The sequence below is a fragment of the Hyla sarda genome, chromosome 8 (assembly GCF_029499605.1).
Source record: "Hyla sarda isolate aHylSar1 chromosome 8, aHylSar1.hap1, whole genome shotgun sequence".
NCBI classification, from domain to species: domain Eukaryota; kingdom Metazoa; phylum Chordata; class Amphibia; order Anura; family Hylidae; genus Hyla; species Hyla sarda.
The window spans coordinates 55,838,161-55,860,918 of record NC_079196.1 but is presented as its reverse complement, the minus strand read 5'-3'; the positions used below and the strand labels follow the sequence as shown (position 1 = coordinate 55,860,918).

Genomic DNA, 22,758 nt, shown 5'->3' with positions numbered 1-22,758 from the left:
AGAAAGGATATTCTAAAAGAAAAGAACTTCCTCAGTAGTATACAGCAGCTGAGAAGTACTGGAAGGGTTATGTTTTTAGTTTTTTTTTTTAAATAGAAGTAAATACAAATCTGTTTAGCTTTCTGGCACCAGTTGATTTGAAAAAAAAAAAAACGTTTTCCAGCGGAGTACCCCTTTAATCCTTTCACTACTTATCATCTGCTATATAATACAGAGAAAGTTATTTTCTGTCCGTCCACGGTGCTCTCTTCTGACACCTCTGTTTATGTCAGGAACTGTCCAGAGCAGGAGAGGTTTGCTATGAGGAATTGTTCCTACCCTGGACAGTTCCTGACATGGACAGAGGTGTCAGCAGAGAGCACTGTGGACAGACAGAAAATAAATTCAAACAGAAATGAGCTTCCTCTGTATTATACAGCAGCTGATAAGTACTGGAAGGATTAAGATTTTTTTATAGAAGTAATTTACAAATCTGTTTAACTTTCTGGCACCAATTGATTTAAAGAAAAAAAATTCCACTGGAGTACCCTTTTAAAAGATGGAAAGTCATTTTAAACATACGTCCAGATTTTCAAGTATAAGTTAGAACGCAGATAGCAGACTCAAGCAACAGTTTTTCACAAGGAAAACAATAGAAATCACCTTAGATCGTTCAACTTATCTTTCCACTATTTCACTATGTAGATGTTTAGTAGACACAACTGTCACCCAAGTCAGATGAAAATGAATAAGAAATACTTTTGATTGAAATAGACATAATACATAAGGGTGCATTCCCATTACAGAATTTCCAAGAGGAGAAATTCCGCTTGGAAATTCCGGTGCAGTAGCCTCCCATTGTTTTCAATGAGATTCTGTTGTATCGTGCTCACTGTTAATTCAAATTCTGGACTAGCCAAAAGAATGAACATGATCCGCCATCGTATGCATTGCTTTCGATGATGAAGGCGCCGATCCAATCGGTCCTAGCACCTGTGCACAGAATTTCTTAGGGACGGATATTTCATAGTGTGAATGAGTCCTAATAGTCTCCAGCACATTTTCTAGAAGGAATATACTTTGGGTAAGTAGCATACACAAAGATCCAATACATGTTCATGCTTTACTGTACAGACAATGAGCTTCATGGATGAATTTCGAGGTCTGGACAGAGACATTGAGGGATCCCCAAAACGATGGAAAAGAGTAATTGAATCTGAATGCCCTGAAAGAGAGCGTCTACCACAAGAATGGAAAAATAAGAGTTCCCTCCAGAAAATGATAATAATGCGCGCTCTGAGACCCGACCGGATGACTTATGCTGTCAGGTATATTAACAAACATCCTTACATTCTCAGTGTACACAATAGCGATTACTGTAAATTTGTATCTGTAAAGCTTTTTTAATCCATTAACATTTCAAGAAAAGATCAACATTTTTAAAAAGTCACTGTCATATAAAAAATATTTGATATGTGATTGGTCAGGGTCTGGGTTTTTAGACCCTAACTGGTTGCTAGAAAAAGATGGAAGAAGTGCTTAGCTAAGCACTTCTCTCTCTGTCTATCTTATCGCTGCAGTAGATGTGTTCCATAGACTTTCTCTATAATCCATCTCCTACAATGTAGAGACAGAGAGAAATACTTGGCTGAGCGCTTCTCCCTGCTCGTTCTAACCATCGGTGGGGGTCTCAGCATCCACACACCCTTGACCTCAGCTCCCATGTGAAAAGTGGTAAATAGTATTTTGGGAATACATAGATTACAGTTGGTGAATGAAAATAACTGTAAACTCTTAGCTTTTCTTGACCTTTACTATACTTCCACATATTCATATTGTTTTGATCCCTGTTCTTATGATCCCTAAGGCTTAAAGGAGATCTGCAGTGGTGTATAACTTATCCCCTATCTGCAGGGACCCCCTGCTCTCCCCATGCACGAGGCTTGTCGGCCGCAGCATGATGCCGCGGCCGACACGCCCCTCCATGTATCTCTATGGGAGAGGTGGAGATGTAGCGTTTGTGCATCCCCGCCTCTTCCATAGAGCTGTATGGAGGGGATGTGTCTGCCCACCTCTTAGTGAGGTCAACGACACAAAGACTGCCTGGAACACTCTTCACCTACCCACATCATAAGCCCTCCCCCCACTTTTCCCAATAACGACAGACTCATCGTATTCTTTTACTGGGCTGGGTGGTGGTCACAGCTCAATTTATTAAATAAACATAATAAATAACTTTATAACCACTGCATTGCAACAACCTTTTACTGTACCGACTTTAGCCGCAGCGGTTTGCCAGACTCCCGGCGGGCAACTGTGCCTACGGCCATCACACTTCACCTCTCCGCTCATCAGGCCAGCTGTGACTTGCAAACAGAAAGAAAACAATAGACAAAGCAAGAACAAACATCAGTAGACAATAGGCATTGACCGCCAAAGGACAGAAAATGCAACACAAAGTAAAAGTGCCAGTAAAGTTAAATATTTCAAATTATTTTTTTATAGTATAAAATATATCAGAAAGTAAAATATACAATTTTTTTTTAAAGGGGTAACAAAAGACCACGAACCCCACAACAAGGTTCAAGGCCAAAACCAAATACAAAAGTAATACAAACAAAGGGAGGGAGGGAAGCTACCTTCCTGGAGCGCTGATGAGTCCAAAAGGAATCACCAGGGGGAGGGAAGGACCTAAATATATCCTGAGCGTATCCTACTATTCTCCTCCAACCAACTGGGAAAGCAGGGGAGGGGGGAAACTATACTGGGCTCTCTCTTAACCCCTGCTGTTCCTCACAGTCAGGGTTACCTACCCCTAAATGGGCAGGTAACCTCCAAACTAGCCACGAAGAGCTGCGGCAGTGCTGGGTCCCTCTATGGGAGATCGAGAGGGGTCCCAATGGTCAGACCCTCCACGATCAAACACATACCCTATCCTGCGGATAGGGGGTAAGTTATATACCGCTGCAGATCTCCTTTAAAGGCACTGGACCTCCATGAATCCCAAACTCATCACTTATACTGTGGTTAACTGATAAATGTTCATGGTTGAACCCCTTTAAGACCAATACTTACTTTATACTTTAAGGTTTAATGATAATGCGGACAACTTGTTTCTACTTTGATACAATGTACAGCATAATACATTTAACAGTAAAAATTTTATTATTCAGGAACTTTGTGGAAGAGAAACTTGGATCCATGTATGTGGAGCGACGTAAAACAGACTTTGCAAAGTCCTTCCAAGAGAGTGGGCCATCTACTGCTATCGTCTTCATCTTGTCTCCAGGAGTTGATCCACTGAAAGATGTAGAAACATTGGGTAGGACCTAACAATGCTTTACTATTATATTTTTGGTCTGCGTTGTTATTGTTTTATATAATTGCAGAGCAGCAGAGATAATACATCTTTGTGTGTTAATGATTTAATGAATACATTATAAGGAGCTTTTAATAAATAGAATATTGCAGTTTGCTCTCTTTCAACAAATAACCTTAGAAACAAAGAACAGCTTACCATCACCAGATCACCCATGTGAACTGCTAATGACTATTTGTAGCAGTAAATCTATCAACCAGGCTTTATTAGAGGGTAGCTTGTATTCATAATACATCAAGTTGATATGTATTTTTCAGATAACAGCCATGTATATTTGAGGGTTATGATCCTATAGATTGTTTTGATATTTTAAGTAAAACTGTCATCGGTGTTACCCGCATTAACCTGTTGGTACAGGTGTGTAGTGCGGGTGACACTGATGTGGTCCCGTTGTCCCGCTATCTTGTTCTGTATCTTCCGTTCCAGAGGATTTGGCAGGGTTGGAGGATGGACGGGGCTTCCTGATGCCATCGCAGCTGTTTCTCTGATCTGGAGATACAGAGCAAGATAGCGCAACAACAGGACCACGGAACGGGGACAGGTGAGTATGGTTATCATCAGTGTCATTTGCACTACACCCCTGTACCAACAGGTTAATGCGAGTAGTACTGATGAAAGTTTTCCCTTAAACAGATTCTGCGCCATTGGATCAATAATCAGTGGGCAATAGTCCTTATTCTATGACTTAGTAACTGCTTTAAAACCACAACTCTAAGTTACAAACAATGCATTGGTTCCCCTCATGATCAGTACAATATTTGGGACCCCCATTATTTATACAGAGGTGTCCCAGCTGTGTTCTCTGTTTAAGTATGTAAGATAGCTACAGTAGAGCTAAGGGGAGGATAACTTTGGAGTGCATCGGATGGCTATCTGCCACTGCCACTGGAGGCAGCTTATGAGTTCAGTAAACAAACTGTTTATGGTTAGCGCCTTCTAATTAGTTGTAGCTAATGGCCACATGTGTTTTGTAATCTATGAACATGAAGGGATTTGGAGCTCTGCATAAAAAAGACAAAGTTCCAACCACAATGAAGATATATAAAAATGTACAGACGGTTTGTGTCAGGGGGCCGTATTCTCCCTGCGACTGGGGCTAATATGGAAATTAGCAATAACAAAAAACATTGAAATATTAAAAAGCCCCCATACGTCTTTACAATAATGAAACCTATTTTCAACTTTTTAGTAAATAAACTGATAAATAAATTTACTTTACTACCTTTTGGTGGTCTTTTATGCTTTTCTTTTCCATCTGATGGAAACTCTCTGCTTTCTTGCCCAATTTCCTGTCTAGTGTACATCCTGTAGTGGACTACCTGTTTTTGCTGTACACTCAAGCTGGAAATTCAACCAGGTCTCTCTCCCTTCCATTACATATTCTTCATTATAATCCTACCCATAGGAGCCTCCCCCCTAGTGGAATGGAGATTGAGTTGGTTAAATTATGGGTTAGAGTTCAGAGCAGGAACAGGAAGTCCATGACAGATTGTGCCCTAGACAGGAAGTAAGAAAGAGACAGGAAGTAAGAAAATAAATATAGGCAGTTTGCATAAGAAGCAGAAGAAAGACATGAAATATCACAGAACAGTAGTAAAATAACTTTATTTATAGATATTGTATTAGGCGGGTGAAAATAGGTTTCATAAGTAGAAAACTCATTTAAGGACATTGTATTCCTCAGCATTCAAGAAGTACCAATCTGCTTATAATACTGGTAGCAAACATTCACACACACACATGTACTGTTATTTTCTTAATATGTGTCTACATATTGCAGTTACGGTAATTGTTTTAACCATTTAGTCAACAGTAATTCTGATAAATGTTGTTTTTCCTATTTTTTCCCAATCATTTGATGTGGCTGACATTATTGCCTGCTCTGTATAGGTGACAGACTTGGATTTACCATTGAAGCAGGAAAACTTCACAATATCTCTCTGGGTCAAGGGCAGGAAGTTATAGCAGAAATAGCAATGGAAAAGGCATCAAAAGAAGGCCATTGGGTTATACTTCAAGTAAGCAGATTCAGTGTTATAGAAGTGCTCCATTGCCAAGCTATGAAACAGCACTTTTACAAAAATAATCTGTGCCTCTATGAGATGCTTTTGTGGAGTGAAATTGGGTATATGTCCAACTATGTTTTCTTTAACTACACTCTCCAGCTATCTCGTTCTGATTGAAAGAAGTATTTTTTTATTTTATTTTTGATGGCGAGTCTGGCCCCACATTGTGCTCCAGTGTTATTATTAAATGGAGAAATTTAAACAGTAGGGACCGATTTAAGTTAAAGAGTACCTTTCATTAAAAAAATTTTTTTGATATGTTAGAGTTGATTGTATAAAGAAAAACTTTGTCATTGGATTAAATTTTAAAAAAATGCTTCCTTTTATGTGTATTTTCATTTTGATGAAATGTGGCCACTAGGGGGTCTCCCTAGAAGTCCCTGGCCGCAAGCTTTTTCATTGATTTCAGACTCACGCCGGCCTGGCAGTGAGCCTGAAATCGCAGCGCTGGCTGAGCACGTGACGTGCTCAGTGCAGCTCCCCGCTGGTCAATCAGATAGGTGGGAGCGCTGTGCTCACACCCATACCCGACAGGGCTCTGTACACTGAGGACAAGCAGGGCTCTGTACACTGAGGGCAAGCAGGGCTCTGTACACTGAGGACAAGCAGGGCTCTGTACACTGAGGACAAGTGGGGCTCTGTACACTGAGGACAAGCGGGGCTCTGTGCAGTGAGAACAAGTGGCGCTCTGTGCAGTGAGGACAAGCAGGGCTCTGTACACTGAGGACAAGCAGTGTTCTGTACACTGAGGACAAGTGGCGCTCTGTGCACTGAGGACAAGATGCGCTCTGTGCAGTGAGGACAAGCAGGGCTCTATACATTGCGGACAATTGCGCTCTGTACACTGAGGACAAGCAGGGTTCTGTACACTGAGGACAAGCAGGGCTCTGTGTAGTGAGGACAAGCGGCTCTCTGTACACTGAGGACAAGCAGGGCTCTGTACACTGAGGACAAGCAGGGCTCTGTGCACTGAGGACAAGCAGGGCTCTGTGCACTGAGGACAAGCAGGGATCTGTACACTGAGGACAAGCAGGGCTCTGTACACTGAGGACAAGCAGGACTCTGTGCACTGAGGTCAAGCGGCGCTCTGTACACTGAGGACAAGCAGGGCTCTGTACACTGAGGACAAGCAGGGATCTGTGCACTGAGGAAAAGCAGGGCTCTGTACACTGAGGACAAGCAGGGCTCTGTACACCGAGGACAAGCAGGGCTCTGTACACTGAGGACAAGCAGGGCTCTGTACACTGAGGACAAGCAGGGCTCTGTACACTGAGGACAAGCGATGCTCTGTACACTGAGGACAAGCAGGGCTCTGAAGTGAGGGTGGAAGCAGTCCCCCCAGTAGGCTTCAGTGACGTAGGACCTGCTGGGGTACGCCCACATCCTCCTGCCAGCAGCTCACACTATGTGAGCAAGGAAAGAGGTAAGATAAATAGGTTTTTAAAGCTCTTAAACATTTTTTAAGGGGGGGGGTGTTAGGAGTAGTTAGGGAACATAGCCTGAGTTATTTAGAAAAGTTTATTTAGTGACAGGTACTTTTTAAGAACAATGTCACTATTTTTCCGCTAGAACTATAATCTAAAATTGCCATTAACATTGTGGATGCAAAAATGCAAAAATACATATAGTAAAATGTTGTAGGCATTATAGGAAATTTATTTGCCCTTACTCTTGGATGCATTCTGGGCCTTAAAAGGAATGTATCACCTATAAACATGTTCTTTTTCTTCCAATCAGTTTTGATTTTTTGATAACATTTTTTATTTATTTACTTTTATGTACATTATTATGGGGGCTGCCATCTTGCCTGAGCCGTTTTAACCTTTTGGGGATGCAGGGCGTATACATACGCCCTGCATCCCCGATCCTTAAGGACTCAGAGCATACCTGTACGCCCTGAGCCCGGTACCGGTGTTTAAAACGAGGTCACGCCGTGACCCCCCATCACACCGGGTCGGTCCTGGCTGCTATTCATAGCCGGGACCCTGGGCTAACAGCGTGTGGCACCGATCGTTGTGCCGCACGCTATTAACCCTTCAGACGCGGTGGTCAAAGTTGACGGTTCCCGGCAGCTCAGTCGGGCTGATCGGGACATCATGATAAAATCGTGATGTTCCGATCAGCTGGGACGCAGACGGAGGTCTCCTTACCTCTCTCTGCGGCGTCCGATCGGGGTTTGATTGCTCCAAGCCTGATCTACAGGCTTGAGCAATCAAGCCCCTATCTCACTGATCAGCATAAGAGATCAGTGTGTGCAGTGTTATAGGTCCCTATGGGAGCTATAACACTGCAAAAAAAAAGTGGGGAAAAAAAGTTAACAAAGGTCATTTAACCCCTTCCCTAATAAAAGTTTGAATCACCCCCCTTCACCCATTAAAAAAATAAATAAATAAAAATGAACATATGTGGTATCGCCGCATGTGGAAATGTCCGAACTATAAAAATATATCGTTAATTAAATCCCACAGTCAATGGCGTATGCGCAAAAAAATTCCAAAGTCCAAAATAGCGTATTTTTGGTCACTTTTTATATCATGAAAAAATGAATAAAAAGCGATCAAAAATTCTGATCAATACAAACATGGTACCGTTAAAAACTTCAGAACACGGCACAAAAAATGAGCCCTCATACCGGCCCGTACGCGGAAAAAAATAAAAAAAAATTTACAAAATGAAATTTTTTCTTCAATTTTGTCGCACAGTGAATTATTTTTCCATTTTGCCGTGGATTTTTGAGTAAAATGACTGTCACTGCAAAGTAGAATTGGTGGCGCAAAAAATAAGCCATCATAGCGAATTTTATGTGCAAAATTGAAAGCATTATGATTTTTAGAAGGTGATGAGGAAAAAATTAAAATGCAAAAATTCCTAAAGGTGAAAATAGGCTGAGTCCCCAAGGGGTTAAATTTAAAGATATGTATTATTTGCTTTCAATGTAATTTAATGTAATTTTTTTTACTGTTCCAATTTTTTTTTTTTTTTTTTTTTATAACTCAAAGTAAAACATCTTAAAATTTAAACTATAATGTTTCCACTGTTTTGTGTATGATTGGCAGGGGTTTATTTATTTTTTACTTAATTTTTTTAAGATATGTCTTTCAAAAATCTTCTGGACATAAAAGGAAACTAGCCTAGACAAGTGACGACTGTCCCTTTCAGGGCTATACTGAGTCTAAATAGATCCTGCAGCATGGTCATGTGTCCAGTCTCCTATTAATCACAAAATCTCTGGGACATTTCTTCCTAATACAGACTGCACTTGCTTCTCCAGTGTCATCTCTCTCGCGACTGTTTACTCTCTTATATAATCTGCCTAGTTTTTCTACCCTCTACCTGTCTGCCATGTCTTTCCTAGCTAAAATATACATTCTCCGTGCCTATTGCACATGTCTCTTAGCATAAATTCCCCTATTTTCTCTTAACCTAAATGTATCTGTTTTCTGCTAATGAAGATAGGTATAGGAAGTTAACACATGAGAAAGTGTGTATTGTATCTATGAATGTGCAATTAGTTTGTAAATATCAAGAATTTTATAAATATATATCATTTGGAAGTACAGTAAAGCTGTATAATATTTTAGAGATCTGCTTTAATACATATCTTTTAATTTACTATGCAGATGACTGATAACCTGTCACACTAAGTCTGGTCTGGATAAGGAGGTCTTTTGGAGAGGTTTCACTGTTTCTGGCAAAAGAAACAACCTGTGTATGGTGTATAAAAGTATGATAAAGCAACTTACTAATATAATATAAGCTATACTGCACAGATCTCTCCATATCAGCTGAAATGTCTGGCTTGTAGCTGTGACATCATGTCACACTTTTGAATGCAGTGTACTCCATCTTTGCTCCCTCCTGTCTGCAAGGGATGAGACCAAGTGATAGAAATGGGGGAACTCGTATTACTGCTCATTATATTTATGACTCTTTAGATAAGATTGCAGTAATCCTGTTCTGACAGAAATTACTGTGACTAAGAACACCTTCTGCTGCCTTATCTAAAGAGTCATTACTCTACTGAGCAGTAATATAAGCTCCCCTTTACATCACTGGTCTCTTCCAGAGCAGACAGGAGGGTAGGGGGGAGCAGGGATTGGAGCTTTGCATTTAGAGAGCGTGGCGTGATGTCTCTATGCAGTATGCCTAATAACATTATATATGTAAGTTGCAGTATTATACTTTTTGTAATCATACGCAGGTTATTTCTATCACTGGACAACCCCTTTAGGGTAGGGTTACACATGTCGTATTTTGCTGCGTATTTGCTGTTGTGTAATTTGAAGTCAATAGGTAGCAAAATCAGCTGTGTATTTTGCTTCTCATTGACTTCAGTAGGTAGAAAAATGTGCAGCAGCAAAATACGGCACATACAACACTATCTTTAAACTTAAATCTTCACTACATAAAACAGCTGGAATTTGCTGTTAAATGTTCTAATAAAATATGTCTTATGATATTGAATTAAGTCTCTCTTTACAGAACATTCATCTAGTAGCCAAATGGTTAAGCACTTTAGAAAACCTTTTAGAAAAGAATGGTGATAGAAGTCACCCCGACTACCGCGTGTTCATGAGTGCTGAACCAGCCCCAACGCCCAAGGAACACATCATCCCGCAAGGAATCCTGGAAAATGCTATCAAAATAACCAATGAACCTCCAACTGGAATGCTGGCAAATCTGCATGCTGCTCTGGATAATTTCGATCAGGTCGGTAAAACCTTACATAAAGTAGAGTACTTAAAGAGCAGTTTGACTCTATAAGAGTGTTTTCTTGTCCCTGCATTCGGAATGATGTTACATGTATCTCTGGCTAGCAGGATCAGAAATACATTTAAAAATGTTTATATTATGGGCTGTAAAACAATTGTCAGGTATGCATGTCCACAGTTTCTAGACCCTACCCTCTTACATAAGAAAAAATAAATGTACGCACCTAGCAGTATTCCACCAGATAAGCTATATAGGAGATGGGAGAAACCTATGCTGCTCTGGACAGTTCCTGACACAGACACAGGTGTCAGCAGAGAGCACTGTGGACAGGACAAAAAAGAAATTCAAAAAGAAAAGAATTTAAAACTGTTAAAACTTTAAATTGCTTCTTAATCCATTAGTAACACTTAGAGGGGTACTCCGGGGGAAAACTTTTTTTTTTTAATGAACTGGTGCCAGAAAGTTAAACAGATTTGTAAATTACTTCTATTTAAGATTTTTAAATAGAAGTAAATTACAAATCTGTAAAAAAGGAAAGAATGTGTGCAGCTCACAAATCTACAATCCGAGGCCGGAAATAAATAATATGAAGAGAAAATATATAACCAATCCTTCTAGGATTTTACCCCGAAGGGTACACAATGAATGCAAATATAGTATAGAGAAATTTCAATTGATATAGATTTTATTAAACATGTATAAAACAATTAATAAAATTGTATAAAATTATTCTAATCCTGGCACAGATATATAAAGGTGAACAATCCACTGGGCCCTAGTGGTATTGATCACCAAAATGAAAAGACTTGATTCTAACAATCATGTATGATGGAAAAAATTATTAGAAGAATATATGTAAAAAAATGTAAAAAAAATATAAAAAATTATTGAAAAATATATACCGGTCTGGAAAAAGGGGATTGAGTCCTTTTCTGGTGGAGCTGATGAAATATCTTAGTGATGAATAGATGGACCAGTAGTGTATACACTTGTACAGTTGATTTTATCAGTCTATTGACTAGTACAGGCTTACTGGTCTGTGTTAGATGCTGCTGTCACAGTGTGTCTCACCCGCTCCTGGCGCTTGTTGTTATCTCCGTCCACCATACGCCGGCTGCGCTGGCACAGGGCTGTCACTCGTGCAAAGTTCGAATTATGCAGGGGTACGTTTGGCACAACGTCCCCAGTGGCCTCCATGCTGCTCCTGTGGTGGTATTGCAGGGCGGGCGCAGCGCTGGCGTCCCTCGTGGTGGATGATGATGGAGAAAGGTGTTTTCTCAGGGCGGGTGGAGGATGGATATTTCCCAGCAGGTTCAGGTTAGTAAGAAATCGTGGTATGAGTCCAGGTCGGACTACAGCTTCAGTGGTGGATATTTCCAATGTGTAGCAAGTCTCTGTGCCAGGTTCACACCAACGATGTGTAACAAGGTGCGGCAATTTATCCTAGACGCGTTTCAGGGTTCTTTTGCTGAATAGCATGACCCTTTCTTCAGTAGGAAAAATACAGAATGTGTATTCTGTATTATTCTGTATTTTTCCTACTGAAGAAAGGGTCATGCTATTTAGCAAAAGGACCCTGAAACGCGTCTAGGTTAAATTGTTAGAATCAAGTCTTTCCATTTTGGTGATCAATACCACTAGGGCCCAGTGGATTGTTCACCTTTATATATCTGTGCCAGGATTAGAATAATTTCATACAATTTTATTAATTGTTTTATACATGTTTAATAAAATCTATATCAATTGAAATTTCTCTATACTATATTTGCATTCATTGTGTACCCTTCGGGGTAAAATCCTGGAAGGATTGGTTATATATTTTCTCTTCATATAATTTACAAATCTGTTTAACTTTCTGGCACCAGTTCATTTAAAGCGTACCTGTCAGATCCAACAAATTTTTTTTTTTTTTATATATATATATATATATATATATATATTACCTAATCCAGACCATGTACATCTAATTTTTATGTGTCTATCACGCTTATTAATTTTTTTATTACACTTTTAATTTAGCTCTCTAGTCTGACTTCCTCTCAAAGGGAGGGGGCGTGGCCTCACTGTGCAGGTCTCCGCCCCCTCTCTCAGTATGCTGTCTGCTCACATCTCCCCTAGCATTAGCAAAACTACAACTCACAGCTTGTCCTCACTGACCGCATCGGGACACAAGCTGACAGTGAAAGTATTTTTCCTCCAGCTGTGAGCCTTGCACTAACAGCTGTCAATCAAGGAATTGTGTCCATGACATAGGTGATGACGCATGGACACATCAGGGCTAGTATGTGTCCAAGCAGGCAGGGGGGGGCAGTTGTTTAACTGGATTTTTCAGTATGAAACACTGAAAATTTTCTAATGAAAGCAATTGTAAAACCTATTGGTTTTGCATGCTTTACAATATATCAAAAGTTTTTTTTATCTGACAGTGTCCATTTAAAAGGAAAGTTTCCCCCCAGAGTACCCCTCTAAGTGTTACTATTGGGTTAAGGAGCAATTTAAAGTTTTAACAAGGTTAACTAAGGTAGTAAGTCCATATAGAAAGGAAATATTAAGGGCACTCACCATTCTTCATAAAACTTCAGCGCTTCAACTGGCTAACTGGTTAACTAGGGTAGGGTGAAGGAGATAAAGGAAATTACAGGAAAATACAGACAAGAAATCTTGCTGGCTCCATACCCAGAAGTATATTATTTTCCAGTAAGACAAGGACTCCAAAAACAAGAACAGCAATGATTTTATACTTGAGTGCGTAGTGACCGCCCAGACCTCAGTCTTATTGATGCTTCATGGCTATACTGTTGAGAGATGGGATGAGATTATGAAAAATGGTGATGAAAGCAAAGGACTCCATTTATGCAAAAGGTTTGTGTTTTTTTGGATTTTGGAAATTAATCTGATTGCATTTGAGAGAATGGGGGCAATACAAGAAACGTCTTGCAGACTGAACTGGAAGGTTCAGACTATGAAATATGTTAGTCTTAGGTCACTGGCAGAACATAGAGCACAGGTGGGGCGGGAAGCCAGAGCTAAGGGAGGAGATGTAGGGAGAGCTTGATGGGTGAGAGTGAGAGGTGTAATTGAATTCTAAAATGAACTCAAAGCCGTTATTGCTGCCAAAGTTTCTTCAAGTAAATACTAACTTAAAGGTAAATTAATAGCAATGTCACCAGTAATAACCTACTGGTACATGGAATAATGCGTGTGAGGCTGATTATGATGGTCTTTACCTTTGTATCCTACATGGTGCTGTTTCAAATATGAAATTGGGTGTCTTTTGTGCAATCCCCAGCCCCTTGGTGCACTTCTACACCTGCTCGGCTGGAGACTGATGTACACCCTCAAATAAATAGTCTCTAATAGAATTCCTCTGCTGCATGTAACCGCTTCTGCTGTGAAAGCGACGCATGTGCGGTAAGTCTCCAACCCAGCCACGCTGGAGATCTGAGTGTACACGCGTGGGATCTCACAGTACACAGCAGCTACGTGCAGAAGAGGAATATTATAAAGATTTATTAGGGGACCAGCCTGGCGGGGTAGCAGTGCCACTAGTGCAGCAAGACACTTATTTCCACATTAGGATTTTTAGGGATATCTTAGAAATGGTAAAGACCATTGTGATCAGCGTCCCCCGCACTATTTGCCTGTACCAGGAGATTAGTATGAGCGCCGCTGCTGTCAGCTTCTCTTAATAGGTGGTGAACAGTTGTGCGGGTAGTTCCTTGTGTTTGCAAGGGGATCTGCATTTTTTAACATTAAATTAGAGATCTATATTTTATTTGGACATTAAAATGATTAAAGTAATTTTTTTGTTGGCCACTAAATAATATATGATCACATCCTCTGTATTCTGTACTGTTACACAAGGAAAACCTCCATGGGGATAAATCATTTTTACAGTGAAGTAAATATACCGGTACTTGCAGTTTAGTCCTGATTTTAACTTCTTTAAACTAGGGTAATCATGATTCACGTGAGAGGCACAGTCACTTTGCTTATACAGATTTAGCTTCTTTGGAATGTAATCCTTTTCCTTTGTATATATTGATTAAATAAATACATGCAATAGACATGTAGAAAAGATAAATACTGTATTATTTGATGATAAATAGATATGAGATAGATAAGAGATAAATATTAGATAGAAAATTTGATAGATATGAGATAGATAGATAGATACATAGATAGATATGAGATAGATAGATATGAGACAGATGATAGATAGATAGATAGATAGATAGATATGAGAGAGATAGATAATAGATATGAGATAGATAGATAGATAGATAGATAAGAGATAGAAATTAGATAGATAGATAGATAGATAAGAGATAGAAATAAGATAGATAGATATGAGATAGATGATAGATATGAGATAGATGATAGATAAGAGATAGATAGATATGAGATAGATGATAGATAGATATATAGATAGGAGATAGATAGATAGAAATGAGATAGATAATAGATAGATAGATAAATAGATTGATTGATAGATATGTACAATATAATAACATTTAAGCTGTAAATTGAATGTTTGTAATTGAATTTACTTTATTACAGCATTTTCCCATATTGAGGGAACTTAATGACAATACAATTTATATCTATGGCTATTGTGGACAATTGACTTTCACTTGGTAAGAAGGCAGAAGCACACAGGATTATTGATGTAGAAATATTATATAGCCAATAATCATACAATAGATACCGTAGATGCCCACGTTATTATAATGTAAAGGGGAAAATTGACATGTCATAGACAGGTTAGTAAAGAAATGTATGCTGCTTGCTCTCTTGCAGAACATCCTTGACCAGTGCACCCGTGAACAAGAGTTTAAGAGCATTTTCTTTTCATTGTGCTATTTTCATGCTTGTGTTGCTGAGCGGCGTAAATTTGGCCCCCAGGGGTGGAATAGAAAGTATCCGTTTAACATTGGAGACCTCACAATATCAGTGAATGTTCTATACAACTATCTGGAAGCAAACTCACAGGTATGGTGCCTCATATAGATCTATTCTTTAATGCTGTTGTATAAAGCAGCTCTAAAATCTGTTATGTGTCTGCAACATATGTAATGTATATGGTTTGTTACTATAGATATAAATAAAGATATCAGAGAGATATATAGATAGAGAGATATTACATAGATAAATAGAGCGAGATAGATAGATATAGATAAGAAATAAATAAATAAAAAGATAGTAAATAGATATGAGATAGATAAATAGATAGATAGATAGATTCATTAAAAAATCAAACCAATGGTAAAGTTTATTGCCAATCAAGAGGAGCTTGTTATCCATAGGAAGATCGATATGAAATATAGGAATTAGATAGATATCGAATGCAGCAGATTGTGTACAGCTTTGTAGAACTACAAGCAGAACTGCTTCATTAAATGAATTTTGAGTTATTACAAAGCACAGAAGCCCCCCCCCCCCCTTATATTCACTCAGTTAAGACAAAGACATAATAAACATCTTACACATTTTAAGGTTTTCGAACTTTATCTATCCTAAGTGGATAAATAACACTGATGAGAAGCCTTCATATGATTCTAAGATTTCAGTCTGTTCCCAGTGTTGTAAAATATACTGTACATATACACTGTCGCAGTACATTTATAGTGGAGGGACAGATCTGTAATATGGGAATCTCCGCTGACAATGTGTTATCACAGTAATATGTCTGACAGTCTGTAAGAAAGAAACTAGTGTAGAGCTGTAATAAATGTAGGGTTTCTACTATCAGGTCCCATGGGAAGATCTGCGCTACCTGTTTGGGGAGATTATGTATGGTGGTCACATCACTGACGACTGGGACAGACGACTGTGCCGAGCATACTTGGAGGAGTACATGCAGCCCGATCAGGTAACTGCGAGTCCCATTATAATACAGAGTCAGAGCTCCCTCTTCTGGGATCTGAGTCACTCAGGTTCATGTTTTTCTCTTCTATATAACAAGCGCGTCCATGGACACATGCATTGTATTTACATGTATAGTGCTGGAAATGGCATACCTGATCTTCCTATATTACTGAATTTATTAAGACAGAAATTAGCATTGTACATATAGACATGGCTTGTAGTGCCCCAGGAATATCATCATACATAAATAAGTGCTGCATTTTTACTGGCAATGTCTCTTTATGTGTGCTGTAAATTTGCACAAAATTCTTTCTTGAGAGTAGATTTCAGGATGATCTGTCCTGATCATGTGATGACCACAGAGGTAAATGGCTCATTATAAGACACAGCTTTTATAGGGCATGTTCAGTTATTAGGCCCTGTTCACATCACTTTTTAACCCCTCCATCAGTAAAATTTGCAACCCATATTACTCTAGATTTCCTCTCTATAGCAGTGTTGCCTAACCAAAGTGCTTCCAGCTGGTGCAAAACTACAACTCAAAGACTGTCTAGGCATGCTGGGATTTGCAGTTTTGAACCATCTGGAGGCATTCTGGTTAAAGAAAACCACTAGTCTATCGCATCACTACCTGGTCAGTACAGCAACACCATTTCCCCGAATGTTCACTCTTATCAGGATGTATATTGACAGGAGAATCTTAGACATCCTGCCAGTATAAGTATGTCTCCTCCCTGATTCTTGCCTATTCACAGCCTTTTTGTCAGGGTCAGTGTGGTCTAATGTAGGACTGGAGTGATAACTAGGAAAAATCATGTGCAGGCGCTACTAATGCAGGGCTCCTGTCCTCTATGAATCCTGGTGCTTTATCCAGAGACTCTGGCAGCTTTTTAACACCATACTGGAAGCTAAAGTAACATAACTGTCTAAATATGGACGCATAGAACCGTAGCGCCATGGTGGAATTTACTCATGATGGAATCTCACTTAAAGGGGTTATCCACCATAAGGTGATTTTTGTACTTACCTGCCAGACAGTAATGGACATGCTTAGGAAGGATCTGCGCTTGTTTTAGAGCTAAATGGCTATGTTGTGAGATTACCAAAACACTTGCTTTTTAAATTATGAACATAAATATATTTAAAACAACAGCCACTAGGTGGCTTTTTTCTGTTCCCTGCCACAATTAATACAGTGAGTTTGTCTCCTCCCGGCCTGGCAGGAGACCAAACTCAGGAAGTGTTTCTTTGCACTGAGCTTGATTAACAGCTGCACAGAGCCTCACTGAAAGCTGCACAGAGCCTCACTGAAAGCTGCACAGAGCCTCACTGAAAGCTGCACAGAGCCTCACTGAAAGCTGCACAGAGCCTCATTGAAAGCTGCACAAAGCCTCATTGAAAGCTGCACAGAGCCTCATTGAAACATGCAAGAGTGGGAGAAGTGTTAGGAGTAGTTAGGGAACATAGCCTGAGTTAGTATAGAAAAGTTTATTTGGTAACAGGTACTTTTGAAACTACAAATCCCATGAATCCTTGTTTGTAAGTGTGAGGTCATTTTTTCCCTCCCACACATCAGCCACCCCACCCATTGAAACACACCTGTGATCCCTTCAATGCAATAGATCAGTGTTTTCTGACCTTCAGCTGTTGCAAAAACAGAATAATCTTCCTCCCACCCAGAGGTCGCTCCACCCATTGAAGCAAGGACAGGCTCCCTCTGATCACCTGACTAGGGATGTAATGTCTCAGGCTGCATTGCAACCTGGGAAAACCCGAGACAACACTCATGTATGCTGTTAAAAATAAACCTTGGGACAAAAATCCCAGACGTATTGCTAGACCACAATGAAACACAGGTACAGACACTATATTATGAAATACACTAACTTTTCAGCCCCTGTAGCATAGTCAAATAAAACAAATCCTGCAATACTCCTTTAAATCAATTGCTTATTTACACAAATAACTAATCAACCAATTACATGGTAGCAACTCAATGCATTTAGGTATGTAGACGTGGTCAAGATAACTTCCCGAGCATCAAAATGGGAAAGAAAAAAGATTTAAAGGGGTACTCCCGGTTAATTTTTTTTTAAATCAACTGGTGCCAGAAAGTTAAACAGATTTGTAAATGACTTCTATTAAAAAAAAAAAATCTTAATCCTTCCAGTACTTTTTAGGGGCTGTATACTACAGAGGAAATGCTTTTCTTTTTGGATTTCTCTTCTGTCATGACCACAGTGCTCTCGGCTGACCTCTGCTGTCCATTTTAGGAACTGTCCAGAGCAGCATATGTTTGCTATGGGGATTTTCTCCTGCTCTGGACAGTTCCTAAAATGGACAGCAGAGGTAAGCAGAGAACACTATGATTGTGACAGAAGAGAAATCCAAAAAGAAAAGCATTTCCTCTGTAGTATACAGCCCCTAAAAAGTACTGGAAAGATTAAGATGTTTTAATAGAAGTAATTTACAAATATGTTTAACTTTCTGGCACCAGTTAATAAAAAAAAATAAAAAAAACGTTTTCCATGGGAGTACCCTTTTAAGTGACTTTGAATGTGGCATGGTCTGAGTATTTCACAAACTGCAAATCTACTGGGATATTCATGCACAACTATTTAGGGTTTATCCAATGAGCAGCAGTTATGTGGACAAAAATGACTTGTTTAAGTCAGAGGAGAATGGGCAGACAGGTTTGAGATGACAAGCAACAGTAACTCCAAAAAAAACCACTGTTTACAACCAAGGTCTGCAGAATACCATCTCTGAATGCAGTACACATCCAATCTTAAAGCAAATGAAGACCACAGCAGCAGAATACCACTTGGGGGGTCACTCCTGTCAGCTAAGAACAGGAAACGGAGGCTATGACAATGGCCTCCACAGTCACCAGATCTCAATCCAATAGATCATCTTTGAGATGTGATGGAACCGGAGATTCTCATCATGGATGTGCAGCCAGCAAATCTGCAGCAACTGTGTGATGTCATCATGTCCATATGGACCAAAATTTGTTTACAGCACCTTGTGGAAAATATGCCACAAAGAATGAACGCAAAAGGGGGTCCAGCGCCGTTTCTAGCAAGATGTACCTAATAAAGTGGCCAGTGTGTGAAGCCTGTGAGGATTACCAAGCTTGTAGAGGGACTCCGAGCCGTCCACTCTAATGGAAAATCGGATGTTTCTTGGCGCCTCAGAGGATAAGGTCATTGGTTCCCTAAGCAAGGGATTTTTGGATGTAAAGGATTCAAAGTTCCAAGTGTATTTTTAAACACACTGATTTATTGGTATTGATAATAAAAAAAAGTGTTGATACAGACAACACGTTTCGTTAGGGGACCCTCGCTTCGTCAGTGTGTTTAAAAATACACTTGGCACTTTGAATCCTTTACATCCAAAAATCCCTTGCTTAGGGAACCAACAACCTTATCCTCTGAGGCACCAAAAAACTTCTGATTTTCCATTAGAGTGGACGGCTCGGAGTCCCTCTACACGTGTACTGTATCTACGGACCGCCATCTTTTGATGATCGGGCATGGATGCCAGGCAGCCACGCGGAACCTTCTGAGTGCGTATCACTCTCACATGCTATCATCAATACTGTGCTTGTTGAGCAACACGAAAAGGTGAGTCTAATCGCTCACCTACCTGACGTTTCCAGTTTGCACATATATTACCCAACACCAGTAACGGCACTTAGATAGCGCCACCTCTGTTTCTTTTTTTCTCTTTACATGCTATAAACCAACCATGGGAACACAGATGACACCTTTGGCTATTATCACATGTAACAGATTTTTCTTCTCTGCAGATCATTTGACATTTCTTTTTTATATTTGATAAAATTAACAGTGATTATATATTAAGTACAAGAATTTAAAGGTGTTATAGTGAGTTTTTATTGTTTTTTTAATATTCCATGAAAAATATCTTCAAGGACAGAGGAAAAAAAAGCGATCAATTCTTCTAGAAAAGGTGTAAATCACATATCACAGCTCACGATGAAAAGAAAACCGATGTTGAAATTGATTTTCACAAAGCACCTAAGCACCAAACCCAGAAGATTGCAATGAATGACACTATAATGTGACTTCCCCTCTGACCTTCCTACTAATGGAGCTACTGTCCTTAAGTCCCCCTGGGTAACCATGGCCTTGGTATTGGACTGTAGCTTCTATCTTTACAAGCTCTATGACTATGACACTGAACATTAGATAAAAATACATAATTAAATATGCATTTAAAGCTGCACCACATCTGCACGGTGTAAACATGGTTGCAGGTTTCAATTAAAAGATCAATCATGTACACATGAACTGGTTTGTTTTTGGAGAAACTGGGCTATTACTATTTTTTTACTGGTAAAATACACACAGATCATGTGTTTCCTGCTTATTTGAGGTCCCATTGTATACAAATAATGAATAAATAAATAAATATAGTAATTGCACAATAAAGACATAAAATAAGAAAAGAAATGCCAATGATGAATAAAAAAAACGGAAAAAAAAACACACAACATACCCCATATATACAATAACTAACCATAGCCACCATTTTTAGTTTTACCACAGCTCTGTTTTCTATAGTACCTTTACTGAAAATAATTTACTTCACATATATCTGGATAACTTCCCTGTTGTTGTGATGTATCAAAAACAGCTAATAGATTGACTGTAGGTTTGGCACTACAGCACTAGAGGGAATTTTGGATGCAATGCATCAAGCATTCCCATCCAGGGTAGCCTCTGATCCCCAGACATATGAGAATGGATCCTAAAAGGTAAAATTCTTGGCATCTAGGGACAAAAAGATATCCAGTTATGAAAGGGTTAAGCCTATTTACAAAGATAAGTTGCCCATAGGTTTGGCGCTGTGTCTCATTTCAATCTATCCAGCACCAAAGGAAAAAGGTTGGGATTCAGCTTGCTGCATCTGCCGTTTCCATTGGATCCCTTTGGTGATATTCTTGGAATGTTGACCCAAAATATAAACAGTCATGGAAGTGTTAAGTATTTCTATAAAGAATATCTATTTACCTATTGATATAATGCTGGTATGGCTATATTGATCTATCCATAACAACTGCACTTGTTTTTTTTTTATTATAAACATCTGTGTCCATTGGCAAATTTAATTATTTTTCTAAAAATTCTCAGTAATTTTTACCAAATGTCCTACTATTTCCATATTAAAGAAGAAAACAGCACAAACAACAAAAGAAAAAAACAAGGTTTATTGTGACTGGGTTAGACGTTACAAAGCTGCACAGTGTAAATAGCTGTTTCTGTAAGGATCTTCAAGATCTGCATGTAAAGCAATTAAACTAAATGACAATCATATTGCTGGGACAATCAAAGCTCTATGTGGCATGTTTAATTGTAAGGCAAACATATCCATGATGGGACAGAAAAGCGATGGCGTGTTAACCTTCCTCATTATCACCACTTCCTGCTCTGTATTGTGCGAGCGACATCTCAGAGGGATAATCACACTGTACTCTCGCAGTCATTGTGGGAAAGAAGATTTTCATTGGAGTAACTGTTGTAAGAGATATTTCACCGATGTAACAAGATCCTTGTATATAATGTTAGGATATGAAGAATTCACGAACAACAATAAATCAAGACAATAACTAAAAATGTCACCTTCCTACCTTTAATTTTATTTTTTATTTTTAGCAGCTCAGAATGGCATAAAATAATAATAGATGTCATGTTCAACTTACCGATCCACCACTGCTTCTGCTTTCCGATTCCGCCAGTCTCTGTACTTCCTGGTCATTTTCCACATACATGTGTGACCACTGTAGGCAATCATTGGCTATAGAGAGACCAGCAGGACTTAGGAAGCATTGGAATGGAAGTCTTGGGATCATGAAACTTTACAGTTCCCACAATGCAGTCTGGTAGGATGCCTTCTACAGGCATCCCTCAACTCTTTGCAGATTTAACACTTCCAAATGTAGTGTATCTAGTGTACATTGACTCAGTCCCTGACACCAGGCAGTTTGTATGCTGGTCTTAGGCTACAAGGGGTATTCTCATATGGCTGATTACCTCTCTGCTGCCGTCTGCTCACACTCCCCAGATTGCTGGTGGACAGGCTGCGGTCAGGCAGGGGCAGGTCATCTGCGTCTGTGTCTAACAGCTCCTAAGCTAAAGGACTATGCATGCAGCTTTCAAACATGATGAATTGGGTGAGATAATCTGGGGGAAGCTAATGTGTGCTGTGGAGCTCAGGCCACGACATCCCCACTGCTTCTAAAGCAGAAGGGTGGTTGGGAACCAAGACAACCAGCTGTCAACAAGAGGGGGGGGGATAAGAAAAGATATCTACAGAACCAGAGACATAGTTAAAGGGGTACTCTACTGGAAAAAAAAAAAAATTTCATAAACTGGTGCCAGAAAGTTAAACAGATTTGTAAATTACTTATATTAAAAAAATATAAACTGGTGCCAGAAAGTTAAACAGATTTGTAAATTACTTCTATAAAAAAAATCTTAATCTTTCCAGTACTTATCAGCTGCAGTATGATTCACAGGAAGTTCTTTTCTTTTTGAATTTCCTTTCTGTCCGACCACAATGCTCTCTACGAACACCTCTGTCCATGTCAGGAACTGTCCAGAGCAGGAGAGGTTTTCTATGGGCATTTGTTCCTACTCTGCACAGTTCCTGACATGGACAGAGGTGTCAGCAGAGAGCACTGTGGTCAGACCAAAAGGAAATTCAACAAGAAAAGAACTTCCTGTG

The 22,758-nt window shown here is 39.4% G+C and overlaps 1 protein-coding gene across 10 annotated transcripts in view; it reads left to right on the top strand.

The window, feature by feature from the left end:
* The window catches only part of LOC130285427 (dynein axonemal heavy chain 11-like), a 523,820-nt gene that overhangs the window by 455,143 nt on the left and 45,919 nt on the right, over positions 1–22,758 (top strand). For 9 of the 10 annotated variants that reach the window (XM_056536793.1, XM_056536797.1, XM_056536794.1 and 6 more), the window contains 6 exons: positions 1,114–1,307; positions 3,153–3,301; positions 5,249–5,376; positions 9,907–10,134; positions 14,938–15,129; positions 15,890–16,009. In XM_056536793.1, coding sequence (XP_056392768.1) covers positions 1,114–1,307; positions 3,153–3,301; positions 5,249–5,376; positions 9,907–10,134; positions 14,938–15,129; positions 15,890–16,009 — 1,011 coding nt within the window. Of the gene's footprint in view, positions 1–1,113; positions 1,308–3,152; positions 3,302–5,248; positions 5,377–9,906; positions 10,135–14,937; positions 15,130–15,889; positions 16,010–22,758 lie in introns of those variants that run through there. The other variant, XR_008847325.1, reaches the window with a different exon arrangement.